Source organism: Salarias fasciatus, chromosome 4 (assembly GCF_902148845.1).
Source record: "Salarias fasciatus chromosome 4, fSalaFa1.1, whole genome shotgun sequence".
Taxonomy (NCBI): domain Eukaryota; kingdom Metazoa; phylum Chordata; class Actinopteri; order Blenniiformes; family Blenniidae; genus Salarias; species Salarias fasciatus.
The window spans coordinates 11,474,879-11,497,103 of NC_043748.1; the positions used below are offsets into that span (position 1 = coordinate 11,474,879).

Genomic DNA, 22,225 nt, shown 5'->3' on the forward strand with positions numbered 1-22,225 from the left:
TTGTCTATCTCTCTGTGTCTCCCCTGTGATGGACTGTGATCTCTCCACAGTGTATCCTGTCATCGCACATAGTTAGCTGGGATTGGCTCCGGTGACCTGTGACCCTGAACACTGATGAAGCAGGATGGAAGATGGATGCATGTCTAAAACAATGACCACTGAAACATTGCAATTTAATTTTCAGATTCTGCTCTTCATCATGGATGATTTTGTTAAGAATATACTGACTGAATTGAATCTACAAAATTACATTAAGAAATTTCAAGGTAAACTCTGATGGCGCTGATGGTTTATTACACTGAAGATTTCATGAATGCACTCTCAGACATTTTATCCTGTGCAGGATAACAAAGTTTAACTACCTGCAGAAACTTTTAAATAATTTTAAATAATACCTTAATAAATGTATGCACAATATTGTTTATTGAATTTGTGCCCAGTGATGATATAAGAAACACCATACAGATAACACAATGAAAATATTTATTTGACCAAAATGTAATACTAACACATGTTGATTTCGGAGAATCACATTCACTATGAATTTACAAATACTTTTTTTTTTTTTTTTTTAATTACAGAGGAAGACATCAGCTTGGAAAGCTTATTTTGTCTTGGAGAAAAAGACATTGAAAAACTGATTCCAAAAGCAGGACCAAGAGCGATATTTGAGAATTACCTCCAGGCTTTGAAGGTAAGGTTCAGGACTTTGTGTATTTCATTTTCTATTTTCTTTATCATTGAGACAATGGTGCTTTTGATCATGTGACGAATAAAACAAGATTCCCCCAAATCTCCAATGATTATCAGACATTTTGTAAAAATGAAACAAATCATATCACTTCAAATTTACATAAAAAATGATGAAAGATATGATTAATTTGTTGACGTGAAGGGTTTAAAAAATTGTGCACACTATTGCCCTTAACGTCAAAATAATTCAACTAAAAAAAGTACAATGATAACAATAATAATCCATTTAACCAGCAACAGTTTTTTTTTAATTGACAACACAGATTTCCCCATTTTTAAATCCAATTTCTAAATCAAATAAAATGCCATTATAAAGTAATTTTAATTTCTGTTATTGTTATTGTTATTGTTGAGCAAGGCCAAACTTTTTCAGATCTCACAGCCTTTTAAAGCGAGGGTTGGCGATCTTGGAAAACTAGCATGTATTCGAACGTAGCATCTCCCCAAGGCTCCGCCTAGCTCAGCCCAGCTCCCGCCCAGCTCCCAACGGGAGCTCCTCCAATGGGACGCACCTGCTTACATGCACGAGCACCGCTGTTACGGGGGGAACGCACTGGACGCAGAAGCACCGCGCACGGAGTTTCTGATCGCCTCCCACCTATCTGACTGCCCGCACACAGCGCACAGGGGATTGCCGCGCGCTCGCAGCGCTGAGAGCGCTTGGTAATGCGCGCACTGAACCAGGGCCAGTGCACGCCATTGAAATGTACGCGCAGGGGGCTGGTAGAACGGCGAAGGGATTTGATTGGTTTACAACCAAGGTGTCCCGGCAAGACTATTGGTTGCTGTTTTTCCTGTTTTACTCCTGCTGTAGATAGCGGATATTTTCCGCTCTACTTTAAGAACACACTATGAATTGCTTCCCATCGGGTCATAAAGATCATTTTAACCAGTATTTAAAAAAAATGTATCTAATTCAGATCACCAACCCTAGCTTTAAGGGTTCTTTGTAACCTATTTTTTTCCAATGGCATGAAGAAAATACAAATGAAGAAACAGATACACAAGCTGTACAGACATATTTTCATGTATTTAGTTTTCATTTTTTTGCACGACTTTGTATCTAATTGTATTTTAATGTTGTTGTTCAAAGAAACATCAGGAAGGAGGAGATGATTTGGAACAGGTAAGACAAAGGGCTCTATTTTTGTAGACCAAGCACAAATGTAGCGTAGACCAGGTGTGCCGCGCTTGCGCTCCATCAACAGATTGTGTCCAGAACATTTTGTGATTTTTGTGAAGGGTGCAGTCTGGCACAGAGCAGCACATCCATGTCTTTGTCCCTCCCACTGGCGCAAGTGGCAAAGAGGGAGGAGAGAAGGGTCTTGGTTTAAACACAGCTGACTGTAATCATGACCAATCAAATGAATGCCTCTCTTCGCCTTTAAATGTGCCACAGGCAGAAGCGCAATGCAGTTTCACCTCACGATCACCATGGATCACAACAGCTAGCCTGGCATGCCAGACTGACTTTATGTGTTACACACAAGACAGTCTGGTACCGCGCCATTGGGGCAGCATTTCAAACAGGCTGACGAGAGGCGTGACTATTGAGCAGAGAGAACCAATCCAAGAAACAAGGCTGTGACGCAACGACAATGCGATGTACGCAGCACTCCGCTGTAGTAGCTTTGTAGTCCAAAATATGGGATCATGGCATGGAGTTTTACGTCTGTTTTACCCCCAAATTCCACCAGACACTTAAGCACTGTGCCGCGTCTTGTTCCTGAAGTCAACGCACACCGGGAGAGCAGCGCAGCTCCGCGCTGTTTAGAAGCGGCGACCTGAAGCGAGTCACCAACACTGTGATGCATGCCTCCGTCCTGATGATCCGTCGTACCAGCGCTTCTGGGCACTTTCGTGTCCGCTGGAATTTGGGGGTTAGAAAGAAAAGCCTTCAGAGCAGATTCTTGCTGTGGTTTCAGCGCCAAATTCAATTCGTTCAAAACTTCAGACAAACCGTGATAAAACCTCGCTGTGTTGCAGCTGCCACCATGATTGTTTTGAGGGGGGTATAATATGACGCATCACTAACTCCAGACCTGCCAACCTGTACGCATTTTGCGTAGCAGGTACGCAATTTGACATCAAAATACGCTGGTACGCTCCGCCTCATTAAACTACGCAAAAAGCTGCAGACGTCTGTGAGCGCTGTTATAAATGCGGACCGTGGACGTTCTCGTGTCTGACAACACGATGCAGCAGCAGGGCTCTGAAGTGTCACACATTTCGGAGTGTTGTCACACATTCACAGCACACATTGTATTTGTCACGCTGAAAAAAAAATACCGGTAAATTAGGCTAGTGCGCCGCAGCTATGGAACCGGGAGGAAACACATGTGCTACCCTCGTAGTGCTGCGACGTTCAATGAACGTTTGAACGGCTCTTTCAAGTGAACGACGAGAGCCGGTTCACAGCTGTCTGAGAGTCGTTCCTTTGTGCAAATTGTCCTCGCTTCCTTCACGTGTCTCCTGAGTGTCTCCTGAGTCCAGCTGTCACCGCTGCTTTCGTGTTAACGACCGAGTTTCACTTTTCCGCAGCAGCTCCAGTCACCTGAACGCAGCAGCTAACTAGCGGAGGAGGAGTGTCGCGAAACCGGAGCGGAGCCGGTGTTTTGGAATAACTGAGTCCCTTTTAACTGGCGACTGGGTTTCTTTCATGTCCCTTGTTGCTGATAGATATTAAAAACCAGACAAAAAGTCGTGTCAGACCTTTTATGAGTCTGATTTCAACATCTGCGGCTACTAGCAGCAGCAGCAGGAAGGTCTAAAGGAAGTCAGTCACCAGGTAACAAGGACACCAGTTAATTTGAAACACCGTATTCACGGCTTTATAAAGGTTTTAGTAATGGAACACACACGCGCACGCATGTGCACACACACACAGCAAAAAATGCTTAGTTGAAGGACATGTAGCAGCATTTTGAAGCTGTTTTCTGGGGACAACGTGCACGGTCAGCCGCAATGTAATGTGTATCAGAAAACTGAAACCCCCCCCCCCCCCCCCCCCCCCTCTCGACAACTGTTCCGGCAAGTGGTACTCAAAAAATTTCACCAAGGTTGGCAGGTCTGTAACTCCCGCCTCTCGTGGGCTGTGATTGGCCCGGCAGAAGTTTGCCGGGCAGAAGTCAGATTCAATTGGCGCGGTATCAGACTGTTTCCCCATGTATCCCTGAGCATGGAGAGACAGTCTGGCGTGCCAGGCTACACGACAGCAGCAGCAGCTGCAGGCGGTCAAAACTTCTCCTAGTAAAACACTGTAATAAGCTTTATTAAAACATCGCGTAATAAAGATGAGAATCAGAATCAAAATGGAATCAGAAGCACCTGTGCTGAAATGGTGCATTTTTATTGTTTGCTTGTGAAATGAACTTTATTTACATGATTGAATCATGGTAATTTTGGCACGTAACTCCTGATGACACAAAGCTAAAGACGTGAATACATTTGATTAACAGTTTTTTTTTTTTTTTTACAACACAACCGACTTCTGTGTTCAGTCTCAGTAGATGAGCAGCAGGAGGAGGGAGGTTGGTGACCTGGGGACTGAGGAAGTGTAGGGTGCAGGGAAACAACTCCTCGTGAGACAGAGATGTGGGAGACACAAGTAGAGATGGGTCTGCTTACAGAGCCAGATGCTGGAGAGGCAGGTGAAAACTGGCTTGAGGGCGTGGAAACCCGGCTCCTCGACTTGGAGCTCCATCTGTCCTCTATTGGCTCCAGCCTCGTTAGACTGGCGGATGCAGCCACGTCTCCTCCCATAGGGAATATCCACACCCCCGCAGGCTTCCCCCTCAAAACCAGCAAAACAAGTGCACACAAGGAGGAAGAGGAAGGAGGCACGTTGAAATAAAATATATTTGTCTCATGAGTGATTTTGTGTATCATTAATGAGACTGAGTAAATTGTGGCCAAAACATGTATAAAGGCAGGCTAATACTCACATTGAAGGGCAGAGCTGAGCAGCCAGGTGGTCTGTTCTCTCCTGTGCACTCTGCTGCTCTAACTGCTGACATGCAGTTCAGCCTCTCTCCATCTTAAGTCCTGTCTTGTCTCCTCCGTAAGGTCAATGTGGCATCCACGGTGTAGAGCTATATTGTGTAGCACGCAACATGCAACAAAGAATACACTAATACTCTGGAAACCAGCCTGTGAGGTTTTGGTGGTGTGAGTGCACTGCACGCTTGTCAACCAAATTACCACTGGACCGGGCGCGGATCACCTGGCAGACAATAGACATGGTTGGCGGCGGTGCACTTTCAACGCAGCTTGCGCGCACTGTTTTAGCATGAAATTGTTACTGTGCTCAGCTGAATCTGTCAGCATCTCCCCCTGGTGTACGGCCCCACACATCTTGCCATAAGCCAAACTGACCAGTCAACAAAATATCAATATAGGCGTTGTGCATGTTGCGCCTGCTGAAATTACCTTTGCGTGGCCTGCGTGACCTCCGCCACCCGGCACTACACTGTTAAAATAGAGCCTCTTATTTGAAATAATTCTTGTTAACACTTCATATTTCATACACTATTTGTACGCTCACACACCAGTAACTCTATAATATGCACAACAGACTTACAGTAATATACATTATAAAACCTGTGTGACATATATGACATATGTACTACAATTTTCGTTTCTTATATTCATGTCCTCTATCAGAGTCCAAGTACAAGTACAAGTAGTCAAGGTAAGACACAAAACATTTTATTCATGACATTCAATACTGATGTGATTTCTTGACAAAGTCCATATTGAGAACAGTTACCACTACTGTGAGGTGCTTCTTCTTTTGACTGAAATAGGAAAAAGAAGGTTTGACTCTCCAAATAAATCTAACACTGAGCCATCACCAGCAAAACGTTCAGCAGCAGATAGAGGTACACGCGCACACACACACACACACGCTCACACACACACACACACACACACACACACACACACACACACACACACACACACACACACACACACACACCTCATCATTCATGTCTGACTCTCTCTCTCTCTCTCTCTTTCTCTCTCTATCTATCTATCTATCTATCTACCTATCTATCTATCTGTCTATCTCCCTCTCTCTCCTTGTATCGAATGACTTGGTTGATGCTATCTGTTAAGTTGAAGGCTACTCTTTTGAAGAGGTGAAAGCGATAATGAATGGAGTTCAAAGGAAACTGAACTCATCAGAGACTGACTTCACTCAGTTCTTGAGGTAAGAATAATTTGTATTTTCTGTATTCTGTCTTTTTATTTTTTTTAACCAGGTGCCTCTTTGCACACACTGATATCATCTGCATAAAGATTAATATCCACTTTGATGAAAACTATGATTTGCAAACAGTCTGTTGTCAGTATAGTGATTCAAAGAAGTGTGTTCATTCACGTCACTCTCCTGCGTCGCTTCAGATTGCAAAGTCAAATTGAATTTTGTTCCACTGAAAATAAAAAAGCAATCTCCTCTTTGCATTTTATTTTTAGTTATGTCACAAAAAGCTTCTCAAAGAAGGAAATGGAAATTCAGTCTGGATGATTGATTATTAATTTTAAATCTGAGTCAAATAATGCAGCCATACTGAATTGTTTTTAACTGGTTCAGTTCTTATCTCACAGATTGATGTTTTCATGTAATTATGGATATATGTTCCTCAGGAACCCATGAAATTAGGTGTGGGGTTCCCCAAGGTTCAATTTTACGTCCCATTCTTTTAACCTTTACATGCTTCCTCTTGGGGACGTCATCAGGAGACACAGCATCGGTTTCCATAGTTACGCTGATGATTCTCAGCTGTACATCAGTTTCCATAGTTACGTTGAGCTGTACATCGCCATGTCAACTGATGACACAGGGCCAATAGAAACCCTTTTTAACTGTATTTCAGATATCAAGTCAGGACGGCGGTGAATTCCCTACAGCTCAACCAGGACAAAACTGAAGTTTTAGTTATTGGTCCCGAAGGCCAGAGAAAGAAACTTTTACCAAAACTACAAGATTTTAAACCAGCACAATCGGTTAAAAACCTGGGTGTGATTTTTGACTCTGAGCTGAATTTATTCCACATATTAGAAATTTCATAAAGATCAGTTTTTATCATCTTAAAGGGATAGTTCAGGATTTTTGACCTAAATCTGTATGGCATCCCAGTCAGCAGTGTTGTTCATTCGCACAGACTTACCCCTGACAGCGTCCAGTGAGTGGAGATCGTGTCCGGTTTACGTCCAGAGGAAAGTAGTCCAGCAAGTTTGCTGGGGGCACGAAAATAAAGCGTTTTTCTTCTCAAACCAATATGTGTGCGAAAGATTGATATATTTGCATCACAAAACCGTTGTCCATGAAAAAGTCAGACCTCGTAAACGCTTGGCACTATTTTCTCTCCCTTCATATCACTCCACGCCGTCTCCAGCTGCAGGCAGCGCGGAGATGCTAACAGCTAAAGCTCGAGCTAGCTAGCTCTTTACTAGCGGTAAACAAAGTGAAACCAGCGCATCTGCCCGCAGCTGGAGATGTGTTTTGTGATGCAAATATATCACTCTTTCGCACACATATTGGTTTGAGAAGAAAAACGATTTATTTTTGTGCCCCCAGCAAACTTGCCGGACTACTTTCCTCTGGACGTAAACCGGACACGATCTCCGCTCACTGGACGCTGTCAGGGGTAAGTCTGTGTGAATGAACAATACTGCTGACTGGGATGCCATACAGATTCATGTCAAAAATCCCGAACTATCCCTTTAAGAATACAGCCAGAGTCCGCCCGTTTCTCTCTCAGCCAAGTACAGAGGTGCCGATGCATGCTTTTATCTCCTGTTGGCTAGATTACTGTAATGCCTTGCTCTCTGGCCTTCCAAAAAAGAGTATTTCAAACCTCCCATTACAACTAAATTCAGCTACACACGTGATGACAAGGACCAGGGGGCGGGCCCACATTACACCAGTTTTAAAGTGGGGGTGGGAGGGTGCCAGAGCACCGGCAATCTTGGCCCATGACTTCTCCCAGTGTGGATAGCCCCATTGGTGGTGTTTCCCATGATGCTTAGTGCCTTGCCATATCTCCCAAATATATGTGATAAAAGTGGGAGTGTGTATGTTTCTGTATGTGTGTGTGTGTGTGTGTGTGTGCGCACACAATTTCGGTGAAGGTATGGCTATGTTTTTATTTCTATGAGGGGCCGTACAAGACATAATTCATTCTGGCTCTCTCACATACATATATTCTCATGCTTATACACACATATATTCTACTTGCACACACACATATTCTCCTTTCACATACACTTACTCTCTTTTTTTTTTCTTTTTTTTTTCCCTTGTCTTGTTCGGCAGCTGGGGCATGCAATATTGTATGATTGTAGCCTTTTACTATCCGAACAGATTTTAATGTTAGCAGCAGGACGAGACTGAATCTCCTCCTGCTGCTGCCTTTATTTAGAGCTGGCATCCGGCATGGCTGCCGGAGAGGACTGGGACGGAAACGCTCAGAGAGCAAGGACAGAAAGAGAGAAAGATAGAGAGAGGGAGAACGGGGGTGGGGGGTGGGGGGGGGGGGCACAACCTATGTACAAATTCACAATACAAAACAGTGTTGTCGACGCACCACACGCAACCAAGAACAATCCCAAACCCCAATCTAGACAACACCAAAACAGAGCCGACAACCAACACAAAAACTGATAGAACCATACATATACATAATTTTTTTTTTTTTTTTTGAGAATATAGCTAGTAGTAACTAGTAGTAAACTCGGGGCGTACATCAAGAGAGGTCTACTACAGATCACCCTTAGTCTAACCACCACCAGAAGACAAGGTAACCGAGTATGGGAAGAGTGATTAAAGATCAGCGTGATCATGAAAATATGATGGTGATGGTGATGGTGATAGTGATCATGCATATATGACCTCTGACCCCTGAGAAGGCCAGAAGCAGGCCAAAGAGGCCCTTAGAGCCCAGACAGCCAGCAGTCATCACAGAGCCCGGATCCAAGCCACTCCCGCAGGCAGACGCCCCCGCTCTGGTTCAGAAATGGGGCAGAGGAAAGCCCCGGCCGGGGACCCCGGCGGTCCCAGGGCCCAGGCCCCGCGGAGCCACGACCGGCAGGAGCCGGTCCACCCCGGGCGCCGGACGCCCGGGGCGGGCAGGGCCGAGAGCCCAAGGCCCAAGAGCCCAAGAGCCAACCCCCCACACAGGCGGAGGGCCATGACCCACCCAGGAGAACCGGCCCACACGGGCGGCTACCCACCCCAGGCCAGTACACCCCCCAGCGCTCCGGCCACGCACCCCGAGATCCAGGACATACATTTATTCTCCTTGCACACACATTTATTGTTTAGCTTACACACACATATATTCTCCTTTCACATACATACATTCACCTAAATAAATAGGTATATATGCATGTGTACAAAGAAAATATATGTATGTAAGAGAAGAATGTATGTGTGTGCGAGTGATTATAGTGGAAAAGGAAGTGAGTATAGTGGAAAAGGAAGTGCGCTGTGATTGGCTAAAAAGCTCAAGCAGGCGGGTATTGTTCAGATCAGTCAAAATTGCCGGTGCAGTGGAGTTAGCGCTGCTACAAGCCACTGGGGTGTTGGGAAATATTTTATTATCTCCAGAAACGGTCAGATCCTTATCCTCATGGCTTGAGCAGCAGGTGACAGGTTCATCTGCTCCAGACTGGACTCACAGCAGGGTGGAAAGTGAGAAACTCTTCAGACCTGCCAACGTCCAAGTGGCTTCAGCAGGACAAGGAGCTAACGCTAACACTACACAGCGCCCAATTGGAGAATTAGGGCAATGTTTTTCAACCCCTGTGCCATCATGTAAAGAGTGAATGATGCTTTCCGTATGGATATGATGCCTTAAGACACAGTAAATAAACATACATTATGGAAAAAAAACTCTGCTAGCTTAATGCTAATGTTAATGGAAAATAGAATGACCATGCTAATAGTTAGCATAACAGTCACAGAACTTACTGGAACAAATAAACCGAAAATTTCACTTGATTAATACAAATAACAAACTAATTATTTAAAAAATGACTGGACTATCGTATTGGCCCGAATATAAGACGACTCCGATTATAACACGACCCCTATTTTTCAAAGATCATTTTGTGAAAAAAAAAAAAATGCTGAAGACAATAAGGTCACTCATAAAACAACTTTTTATTATATAATTATTATAAACTCAAAAACTCACAACTGAGATAACATTTCATGGGATATAAAATGAAAAAATATATTCTCTTTCTCAAAATAAGAAACAATAAGCAACAAACAAGAAGCCTCAAGGGGTCAAAACTGCATAAATGATGTAAATAACTTCCCAGTGCCTTCAGCTGAATCAGGCTCTGGTGGTGGACATTCCGTCTTTCCGTCTTTCAGAGATGTATTCACTCACCCTTCTATCAGTCTCTCTGAAGCGTCGCTCTCAGGACCACGGAAAGCTTTTCTCATAGAGTTAGCATCTGTAGGCGTTTTTTCTGTGCTATATCGAACGAGGCGCTCTGCTACACCAGATCTCCTGGCAGCTTGGCAGTTGTTTGATGACTCTGCTGCGTTGATCACCATCAGTTTAAAGCTGGTATCATAACTTCTCCTCTGTTGTTTGCTCAGTTGTCCAGCGTTCGAGCCCCTTTGTTCCAGATAATCCGCCATTTTTCATCAGATCATTTGATCCCATTTCATCGCTCCACGCGCTCTCTGGTCAGTGATACTTTGGCTCCATCTAGCGGCGCGGATGCATATTGACCATCTACCGTAAGTCCGCGATTATAACACAGCCCCACTTTTGAGGATGCAATTTCTGGAAAAAAACATTGTCTTATATTCGGGCCAATACGGTATATATTCCTCAATCAGAAGATTACGGACAATAATAAAAATAAGAACATAACACTCAACAAGTAGCTACAGAAGCTCAAGAGGCTCAAAACGCAAATCAAAAATTCATCCAGATTACAGATTCTCATCACTGTTCGTAAGGAGAATTTATGTGTGTGTAAGAGTGACAATATATTAGTGTGCAAGGAGAATATATGTATGTGTAAGGAAAATATACGCTTGGTGAATTCCAACGAATTCACCAAGCGTTGGATTGTTCACCCACTAATAGGGAACGTGAGCTGGGATTAGACCGTCGTGAGACAGGTTAGTTTTACCCTACTGATGATGTGTTGTTGCAATAGTAATCCTGCTCTGAGAATATGTGTATGTGCAAGGAGAATATATGTGTGTGTAAGCATGAGAATATATGTATGTGCAAGGAGAATGTATGTGTGTGAGAGGGCCAGAATAAATTATGTCTTGTACGGCCCCTCATATATTTCATTGTATATTGATTTTTGTTATAATATTGTAACACACTTTGTGTTGCTTCTGTGATAAGAAAAGTGTGTTATAAAGAAAAACGGATTCGATTTGATGTGATAACCTTAAAATTAAAAAGCCTTTCTATTTGCAATTTTATTTTCAAATGACACATTTCAAATTGAATTTGGTTAGCTATGTGCTTGGGCATGTTTTGAAAATTAAATCTGAAATGTCACTTCCTTTTTCATTTTGATGAAGTCATAGAATAAGATGAAAATGAAAATGTGTTTCCAATGTGTCAAATAATACAGAGATAGCCTTGAGAAAGCATTTCTGATAATACATTTTGTTTTTAATTTTACTCCATATTCACTTCCAGACATGACGTCATTGAGTAACATTGATATAAAATAACATTACATTTTCTCAGTTATGTAAACCTGTGATAGTTATGTGTGGAATCAGAGGCATTTACTGTGGTATTTAGTCTCAGCTACAGTTTTTCTGTTACTCTCCTTGTTCTGTGTGTTCAGACTCTTTGATTTATCTTTTACAACAGGAGGAAAATTAAAGACCTGGAGACAGATAAAAAGGAGCTGGTTGGTGTGTTTGGTAGAAGTGGAGCTGGAAAGAGCTCTTTGATCAACGCCATCATTGGAGAGAAGAATCTTTTGCCCACTGGAGTTATTAAAGCATGTACCTCAGTCATGATCAAGATCGAGTCCAACACGAAAAGCGAATATGAGGCCCAGATTGACTTCATCACAAAAGAGGTAAAAATTTGTACTCAGTAAAGTCAGGATTTAAAAAAACAAACAAAAAAAACAGCAACTTTTTTCCACCTTTTTCTAATAGGAGTGGATAGAAGAGTGGTGGTCCTACTATGAGTTTTGCAAAAATAAAAGTGGTCATAAAACTCAAGAAGAAGACGATGATGACATTGCTGAGAAGCTGACAGCGGTGTATGGAGAAGGATGGGAAGACCTTGAAAACCTGCAGGACGACAAACATTTCAGAGAAATTATAGAATTTATTGTGTCAGAGCCAAAGATCATCAAACATAAAACAGTAAGTCTGTTACACAAGTTTATTGTTGTACTGTTGCCAACAAAGAAAGACATTAACTCAGTCTGTCAGCATAATATAGTTGATAAGTCAATACACACATCTAACTTCAAAGTCAGGCATAGTTTTGGTTTAGATACAGTTTTAAAATTAGAATTTATATTCAAAGCTTCACTTTATATTCTACAGCCACAGTTCCAGGGAATTCCAGGAACAAAATGTTCCAATTATTGACATTTCAAGTTTTGTCCAGTGTACAAGACTTAATTAATTATCCTTGCATATACATATAATGAAGGAAATAAGTCTTGTTCGGCCCCTCATACCAGTGACTTCCTGGTTAACTTAAGCTGTCTCAGCATTAGTATTGGTAGCTGCTGGTTGTCAGCAGTTTGAGCCTTGTTGGAAGTACTCGGTTTTTGTATAGTTCCAGTTTATCATCTAGCTTAAGAAAGAAGTAGTTGACCAGTGGCAGGATTTTAATTCGGGAAGGTCAAACAGAAGATGCCAAAAAAGAAGAGGTGGGTGTCCAACGCCTGCATACCAGCTATTGTTAACGTTAATGCCATACAGTGAGATCTCTTATTTTGATTCATTCATATATAATTAGCATTTTACATCAAAAGTACTGCTAATAATGTGGTGGTTTTAATGCATCACTCAACACTACAAATGAAAAAGAAACAACTTTTGTGTCACATGGGTGACTACTTTTTATTTTTTTACCTACAAAAATATTTTTGATGAAATAAGCATTTTGGCCTTCAACCTGTAACACATTTTTATGGGAAAACATTGGGTGGGTGGGGGTGGGGGATTCTCATTGCTTTTGTAACCATAATGCATTATTTGTAGAGATGAAACTGACTTTCTTTATTGACTCAACTTTGTTTTTCTGAATATCACTTTACATGTATCGTACTCACTGTGATTTGTTAAAAGCATGTGAAACAAACTACACTGTATTTTATTTTATTTTTTATAACTGCAGGCTGAAAAGCTCTCAGAGGAATGTGAGAAATTCATCAAAACTGAGACAAAACAAAGAGAAAATAAAGGAGTGAAGAAGTGGTATTGGCCACTGGTGAAGTGTGTGACACTCAGAATACCAAATACGGATCTGCTCCAGGATGTCACACTTGTAGACCTTCCTGGAAATGGAGACCGCAACAAGAGCAGAGATAAACTATGGAAAGAGGTCAATTAATAACTTTTACTTCTGTTTGTTGGAGGTTCGATATTTTTACCTCCACCAATACCAAAACCTGAGGCAGGAGGGGATATTTTAGTTGGGTTTGCTTGTCTGTTTGTCCATGTGTTAGCAACATAACTCAAATAGTTATTCAGGACAGATCATGTTGAATTTTTCAGGAAACGTCTGAAATGGGGACAAGGCACAAGTGATTAGAGTTTGGGAGTGATCCAGAAAGGAGAGAGGGACTGAACTGTTTGGCGGAAGTTTACACTCGCCGCATGCTTTTCTACTTTGAAAACAAATTCCACACATTTTCATGGCAATGATATTTCTTTCTTTACAATAAATGTCTCTTTCAGATGGTTGGAAGTTGTTCTACAGTATGGATTGTGACTGAAGTGACTCGAGCAGCATCAGATAGAGACGCCTGGGAGATCTTGGAAAATGCCAGCAGCCTCATGGGAAATGGGGGCGAGTGTCAGCAAATCCACTTCATCTGCACCAAGTCTGATTACATTGAGAACGTTACAGCAGATGAGTGAGTAAATGAAAAGAAAAACCTCATTGAAAACATCCGTACTGTACACTTTTGTATTGCATGACTAAAATCTCAGCTTCTAATAATAAGCAATGATAACAGTAAACTAAAGTAAATATAAAAATATGTTGATCTTTTCAAAGGCTTGCTGACCTCATCAGAGAGCTGTTATGTGACACTTGTCTTCCTGAAGTTTATTAAATGCTAAGTACACTTTACCAAAAAGTACACTTTACCATAAATATTGATCATGTGTACTGAGGAAACAATCCAAACTGCCAAGCAACACTTATGAGGTCCTCAAAATGAATCTGTATTAGCAATTGACCCATCATCAGCCAGGCCGATTATTGGCACCGATATTCGACAATTTGACGCATATCGTCATCAGCCTGTTTTTGATTCCGACGGCCGACAAGAGATCAATATGAAACGGGATTATTTTGACTCAGATTCAGCCATGTCTCTATTGAGAGTTGCTACTCAGCCTCCAGCATTGTCCCGCCTAGAGCACCATCTGATTAGTTACACTCAGAGCGGCAGGACTAACAGCCAATCAGCGCAATCAGCCAATCAGTGTCTGCTGAGCCATAGATATATGTGCATAGAGATAAGCGAATAAGCTTTGTCAGTGAAATAAGCTCTGGAGAGAAGAGATTTGTCTCCTGACTGGCAGATGAATCATGTAACGGCTGAATTCTGCTTTCCACATGGACGTGACGCCATAAAACACAATAAATCACAACATGCATTATGAAAAAAGTCCCACTACCTTTATGCTAACTTGTATGGGAAAACCCATTGACAAGCTAACAGTTAGCGCAATATCCATTCATTTTCTACCTCTTATCTGGGACCGGGTCGCGGGGGCAGCAGTCTCAACAGGGATGCCCAGACTTCCCTATCCCCAGACACTTTCTCCAGCTCCTCTGGAAGGATCCCAAGAGGTTCCCAGGCCAGCCGCAAGACATAGTCTCTCCAGAGTGTCCTGGGTCTTCCCCGGGGTTTCCTCCCAGTGGGACATGCCGGGAACACCTCCCCAGGGAGGCGTCCAGGAGGCATTCTGAAGAGGTGCCGGAGCCACCTCAACTGGCTCCTCTCGATGCAGAGGAATAGCGGCTTGACTCCGAGCTCCTCCTTGATAACTGAGCTCCCCACCCTATCCCTAAGGGAGCGCCCCAACACCCTACGGAGGAAGCTCATTTCGGCTGCTTATATCTGGGATCTTGTCCTTTCGGTCATGACCCAAAGCTCATGACCATAGGTGAGGGTGGGACATAAATTGAGAGGGCAAGCCACCTTCTTCCAGTCGAGGACCATGGCCTCGGATTTGAAGGTGCTGGTGCTAATCCTCATCCCCATCGCTTCACACTTGGCTGCGAACCGCCCCAGTGCATGCTGCAGGTCTGGGTTCGATGAAGCCAATAGGACAACATCATCTGCAAAAAGCAGAGACGAAATCCTGTGACTACGCAACCTGACCCCCTCCGGCCCCTGGCTGCACCTAGAAATTCTGTCCATAAAAATGACGAACAGAATCGGTGACCAAGGGCAGCCTTGCCGGAGTCCAACATGCACTGGGAACAGGTCTGACTTACTGCCGGCAATGCGGAGCAGACTCCAGCTTTGGTTGTACAAAAACCAGACAGCCCTTATCAAGGGGCCCCGGGCTCCGTACTCACAAAGCACTCCTAACAAGATACCACAAGGAATGCAGTTGAACGCCTTCTCCAAATACACATATGGACTGGTTGGGCAAACTCCCACGAGCCCTCGAGCACCCTATGGAGGGTATAGAGCTGGTCCAGTGTTCCACGACCGAGATGAAAACAGCATTGTTCCTCATGGATCCCAGGTTCGACTATCGGTCAAATCCTCTTCTCCAGTACCCTTGAATAGACATTCCCGGGGAGGCTGAGGAGTGTGATCCCCCTATAGTTGTCCCCCTTTTTAAACAGGGGGACCACCACACCGGTCTGCCATTCAGAGGCACTGTCCTTGACCGTCACGCGATGTTACAGAGACGTGTCAACCAAGACAGTCCCTGCACATCCAGAGACTTAAGGTACTCAGGGCGAATCTCGTCCACCCCCAGTGCCTTGCCACCGAGGAGCTTACCAACCACCTCAGTGACTTCAGCTTGGGTGATGGGTGAGTCTGCCTCTGAGACCTCAGGCTCTGCTTCCTCCAAAGAAGATGTAGATGTGATTAAGGAGGTCCTCGAAGTATTCCTTCCACCGTCCAATAATATCCCCAGTTGAGGTCAGCAGCTCCCCGCCTCCACTGTAAATAATGTTGGCGTAGACCTGCTTTCCCCTCCTGAGGTGCTGGACGGTTTGCCAGAATTTCTTCGAGGCTGACCGACAGTCCTCCTCCATGGCCTCCTAGAACTCCTCCCAGACCCAAGTTTTTGCCTCCACAACCGCTCAGGCTGCAGATTGCTTGGCCTGCCGATACCTGTCAGCTGCTTTGGGAGTCCCACGAGCCAACAAGACTTGATAGGACTCCTTCTTCAGCTTGATGGCAGCCCTTACTTCCGGTGTCCACCACCGGGTTCAGGGGTTGCCGCCTGTTTGCACCTCCCTCTTGTTTTTCTTATCTTTTTTCTTATGTTCGCTTTTCTTGATTGTATGAGTGACTGCCTCCAGTTTGGATATGTTTGTTCTTTATAAAAAGAAAAAAAAAAGACAAAAACAACATAAAAACAGGGAGTAGCTACAGAAGCCCGAGAAGCTTTGCACTCGTCAAAATTTGACCAGTAGCAGCCTGTGGCGCGGGGCGCAGGTGGAGTGGAGAGCTTGTTTTCTCCGCCCACACCGCCAGCCACGGGCGGTGCGGTTTTAATTCACTTCCGCATCGACAGGAGCGCTCGTTTCCACACCCACGCATTCAAGGCGCATTCCAAACAACACAACAGGTAGGCAACGATTATTTTTAATAAACTGGTTTCTTCAACACTGCCCGCCTGGAATGCGCGGGTATAGAAACAAGCGCTTCCACCAATGCGGAAGTGAATTAATGCCACACCGCCCGCCGCTGACGGTGTAGGTGAACGAAACAAGCTCTCCCACCACCTGCACCCCGCTCCACCGGCCGCTACTGATTTTGACACCAATATTCTAAATTTTACTGCAAAGGAATATTAGGGGTAAGTATCAAGGGATCTTGACTCTACTTAAATGGAAAAATGTTTGACTGCCAAGTGTTATTTTTCCCCAAAGGAATTTCAGGATACCAACTCATACTTTTCTTTCTTGAAAGCGCCAACGACATCAAGGAACAAGTTAAGGACGTTTTCAGGAGAGATGAGGAGATCAATGTGAGGTTTGAACACGAGCAAAATACAATACATTGATTGTATGTACCTTATAGCAAGCCTCATATTCATCACCTTTTTCCTGCAGCAACACTTCAGTGATGGCTGTTTCGAAGTGTTCACAGTGAGCGCCAAATACTCACTTGAAGGCAAACGTCTACACCCAGATGTCAACGGTAAAATCTCCTCTTAGGAACCTATCTGTAGAACTGAATGCAATGTGTAGCTGAAACTGATAATTATGAAGATGTAATGCACAATAAATGATGACTTTTCAAGCAGCTTCACTATATTTGTTTACAGAAATGTGGAAACTTCAGAATGTTTTACGAAATGTCACTGATCATCAGTCAAAGGTTAAACATTATGTTTCTGGAGCTCATGGGATTCTGTCATTGATTGATGGAGCCAGACGTGGAGGAATGGTGAGATCAAAAAATTGATACTTAACTCAGGACATTTTCTTTACATGACTGTACATTTTAACATCAGTTTCACAATCTGCCAGGTCTGTTTTTCTTTGATTTAGTCTTTTGGAAACTATAATCTAGATTAGAGAATCTCAACTATGCCAGGCAAACTTTCATTCCTGTGCATGTGGGCAGTGTGGACCAAAGGATTGCAAGCTTCCCACCTGCAGCGACGCATCATTCAGTCGTTGAACAAGTTGCGCCAATAAATAGCAGCAGAAGACAGATGTAAACATTCAGCTGAAGTTAAGGAAATGTTTTTATAATAAAAATTTAAGATGCAAGTGATGCCACCTCCTCCAAAAAGGCGAGACTGGTGCACAACATCAATCTTGAATGTATTAAGTAGGGCTTTGTGAAGAAGAAGTGAGACAGTGTGCCTTTCAAAACTAAGGGTTCATCATGAAACCAAACATCCAAAGCTAGTTGGGAAATTGATGGATATGTTCAAGAATGTAGAAAAGTGGCTATAAATGTTGTGAATTCGCACTGAGGGCTGTGAAAGTTCTCCCATTCACAACAACATACCTCTGTGAATCAGGATTCTCTATTGTGGCCACAACTAAGATCACAACAGACTCAGAGCATCACTGGAGGCTGAACGCCCAGTCTGTCGCCCATTTCAGCCAGACTGCATCAGTCTCCCATTTCTACCCAGACGGGATCTGATCATGTCTGACAGGCAGGCCCAAGTGTCTCATTAAATGCAGGATTAAAGAAAGGGCTGTAATGCTTGTGACTGTAGGTAATGTTCATTTGTCACAGATTTGTAGAGTTCAGTGAGAATTTTTTAGGTTTTATTAGAGCAATGACTGCAAAATTGTCATTTTTATCAGTAGGTCATTAGAAAAAAAATTCAATTGCATGCTATTAAAATTATTACCCCCAAATTTTATTTGTTTGAATTTGTCTTCAGATTTTTGAGTATCTAAATCAAAATATTTTGGGATATCGGAGTCTTTTTTTGTCTTTATAAAAGTGACTTGAACCTTTATATTTGTTCTTGTAGCAACTTTATTTTTTATAATTGCTCATCTGTTTTGTGTAGTCATATGGGAGGGCTTCTCACCCCTGGTCTTTGAGGTGTCCTGCATGTTTTCTATATCTCCTTGCTTCAGCACTCCTTCCTCTGATGTGATATTTCATTATGGTTGTGAAAAAGCCCACCAATGAGCCGTCATTGCAATCAGGTGTGCTGCAACTGGGAGAGACCTAAAACATGCAGGCCACCAGATCTGGATGACTGAGAAGTTCTGTATCTGTGCAGATTTACATACACAATATAAAGAAATGTCTTTGAGATGATCACTGTTGATTGTATTCTTTTTTCAAGGTTTTGGCTTGTTAAAGTTACTTAACTTTATTAAACTGTAAGTGGACTTAATTTGGTTATTGAACACAAGTCAAACCAAGACTGTGATCAGTTGAAATGAAAGTATTAATATTTAAATTGGCCTCAGGCCAATTGGGCCCAGAGGTCAAAAACGGTTGAGAACACTTGGTCTAGATGACTGAAAATGATTGCTGATTGTTTTCTGAATATTAACTAAACTGAAGAAGAATTTTCTAAGCCTAATAAGCAAATATTTCTGATTATTTTGAATGATTTTATTAATTTATCTGACTTTTACTTTCAGGCTGATAATAAAAAACAAGTACGTCTACAGCTTGGCTTAACCTTAACTGATGAATGCATGAAGATCAGGAGTTCAATGGACAAGGCTTTCCTCGAGTTTGAGAAGTGTCTCAATGACGGGCTTGAAAAATCCCAAAAGTCATGTGAAGAAAGGTTGAAATCTGCCATCTATCCAGTACGTATCAGATATATAACCATATACTAGGAGTGTAATGATAAAGAAAAATCTCGGTTCGATACGTACCTCGGGTCTAAGGTCATGGTTCAGTTTCAATACGGTATGGGAACAAAATGCACAACCTAAATTTTCTTGTTGTTGTCCATGCTTCCCATGTTTGCGTGTCCGCCTCCGCTTTGCCATGCATCACCGATGCATACGCTCATTCTCTCCTGCTACATTTGGGCTCATGTGGTGCACGTTCCATGCAGGCGCACTGATCCACGCATCCTCGAGAAGCTTTTCCGACACTCTATACTGTTTATCTGCTCCTTTATTGTAGATTATTTATAGGAAATGAAGCACATACATTGTCAGAACATTATCATTTAGTATTAGAGTTAATTTAGCCTTTTTTTTTCTGTTTCTGAGTTGCGGGGGCTGCACCTGAGCGATTAGATACTTTCACTTCTGTCGGCAGACCTTCTCATCCCTCCAGACAGTCTGCTCTCTCCATCTACCAGTTTTTCACTCTCTGAATGTCTTTGTAGACGGAGCTGCAGCCTGATGGCTTCATGCAGTCACTTTTCAAAGTTAGCATCTGTCATGGTTTGTTTGCTGTGGCGCTCTGGCGCATGCATATACCGGCATAACGCGGTCACAAAATCTGTCCTGCGCGCGGTCCCGTGTGGACAGGAATTAATGACGATTTTTACATCACAGGGACCAATGCGCACCCACGCGGACATGTGAAGCATGCTAGCAGTCGCCATCATGCGCATGGGCTGCATGTGTAGCTGCACACTGTAGCGGCAGAACGTAAACACGCGCAACGTCCGGCCTGCGAGCCAAAAAAGAAAAAAAAAAACTTCCTGTGAACTCACCCATGCACAGCTCCGTACTGAACCAAACGTCCCGTACCTAAACGGTTCAATAACAATACATGTACTGTTACACCCCTACCGTATACCATTATTTTGACACTTTGAGAATATATTTTTTGAAAATCCTGTTTAACTTTTCATTTTCAGAAAGACAGCGGCAGCGCTTTTCATAAAACACTCCGGAGTGTTGTTGAGAAAGGCGGCGTTCACAAACCAAAAAAAGGGAAACCAATAAACCTCAACGAGACGTTATCTTCATTACTGACTGAGAGCATTGATAAAGAGTTCAGGAAGACCTTCCCGTGAGAAATAACTTTCTGAAGACACAAACAGCAACATTTGAATCCCATCAAATTAACACACACTAGTTCCTGTTTCAATTTTCCATTTTCCATTTTCTTTTCTTTTTTCAGAAATGAAAGGAAAAAGGGAGCATTCGATGACGCCATCAATAAGTTTTCACTTGGAACAAACGAGCTGACTGAAAAGTACAAAGATCTGGAACTGCAGCTGATCTTTCTCAAGACAGAGGTGAAATATTAGAACACCATTATTAGATTTCACCAACCATCTTTTACTTTTGACCATCATTCTATTCATTGGATGTTTATGTTAGGTATTGATCTTGAGTTCTGATGTTTAATGATGTTTTCATGTCAGCTGATCTAAATGGACTCATACTCCAGAAATGATTTTTGAAATGATCAGAGTGAGGAGTAAAGGTTTTTTTTCACCTCATTGGCAGCAGGTTGTGTTCTGATTATCTGATTAATTAGAAGTTTTACTTACAGGAAGAAAAAATAAAGACCAAAGTGAACACAAACATTCGAGACCTGAAGAAAACAATCTACCACAGTCTGACTGAGACCATTGAGGACAGAATGAAAGACGCCTATGACAGTAAGAAAGCAATAAAGACTTTGTGCAATTGTGTGAATATTCTGTTTAATTGTGTGTATGTGTGTTACACCGTTATTTGATCCTTTTAAGTTACACAATATCCTAATGATGTTTTTCTTCAGATGCAGCACAAATCAAAGGAACAGACTCACTGAAAAACATGAGAGACACTCTTGAGGATTATGTGACAATTTCCAAGGCTGAAATGTTCAGAGAGGCAAAAGACACGATGCTGGCACTGCTGGAAGATCTTCAGGTTTGTCACATTTTCTGAAGTTAAACATAAAGAAATCATCTGCAATAGATTCACAATATAAATCTCTTCCTTCAGCTCTAACGTGTGTGATCTGAAAGAGGATTTTTTAAAATGAAAATACAAACACGGGATAATGTATTTAGTTAATAGAAATATGACATAAAAGCTTGCAATTATCGTATTATCCATAAAATCTATCTATCTGGTAAAGAGTAAACTAATGTGTTATTTTTTTTTTTTTTTTTTAGCATAACTTTTGACTGTGAAATAAATGTTGATGGGTAAAGTTTGTATTTCTGAATTTAGGATCAGAGTGTGATTGATTTAGAGGAAACCATGCTGAACTCAGTGGCCCTCTCTCTCCGTACCGACGATACTTCAATCCCAGGTAAAGAAATCAGATCCAATTCAAACCTTTTACTTAAAGTACTTAAAACCTTGTGAATACATCATTAACATGCATATTTATGATCCTCTGTTATCTTCTAGATGTTGCAACTGAGCTTGAAGCAGTGAAAAAAATACTACAGCAAATTGAATGACCTCCACTGGGTAAACAAATATTAAAGCATAAACATATTTTATCAAATAATTATAAATCAGCTGATTTTCAAACACACTAAGATTGATCTCTATAGAGGCCAGACTGAATTTAATTTCATTTTAATGATATGATGAATGTTTTTTTCAGCAGGGAGTCGCTGATCAAACACCGAGGAAACACTGATTACTGACTCCAG

General features: G+C 42.4%; 1 protein-coding gene across 1 annotated transcript; it reads left to right on the forward strand.

The window, feature by feature from the left end:
* The first annotated feature begins 585 nt into the window (after window positions 1-585).
* On the forward strand, window positions 586-21,999 carry LOC115386786 (nuclear GTPase SLIP-GC-like). Its single transcript, XM_030089250.1, has 18 exons — window positions 586-694; window positions 1,847-1,879; window positions 5,416-5,443; window positions 5,559-5,633; window positions 5,872-5,965; window positions 11,628-11,841; window positions 11,924-12,136; window positions 13,125-13,331; window positions 13,688-13,866; window positions 17,056-17,185; window positions 17,271-17,358; window positions 17,486-17,607; window positions 19,290-19,463; window positions 20,477-20,631; window positions 20,743-20,860; window positions 21,121-21,229; window positions 21,352-21,485; window positions 21,792-21,999. The coding sequence occupies exons 5-18, from the start codon at window positions 5,907-5,909 to the stop codon at window positions 21,927-21,929; spliced, it is 2,040 nt and encodes a 679-aa protein (XP_029945110.1). The 5' UTR covers window positions 586-694; window positions 1,847-1,879; window positions 5,416-5,443; window positions 5,559-5,633; window positions 5,872-5,906; the 3' UTR covers window positions 21,930-21,999.
* The last annotated feature ends 226 nt before the right edge of the window (window positions 22,000-22,225 follow it).

Bases quoted from the DNA above. Each gene is read 5' to 3' on its own strand.
- LOC115386786 (XM_030089250.1), top strand. From the start codon at position 5,907: ATGAATGGAGTTCAAAGGAAACTGAACTCATCAGAGACTGACTTCACT. The intron at 13,867-17,055 runs GTGAGTAAATGA...AAATGGAAAAAT, and splicing joins GAGAACGTTACAGCAGATGA to GTTTGACTGCCAAGTGTTAT. The intron at 20,632-20,742 runs GTGAGAAATAAC...TTCTTTTTTCAG, and splicing joins GAGTTCAGGAAGACCTTCCC to AAATGAAAGGAAAAAGGGAG.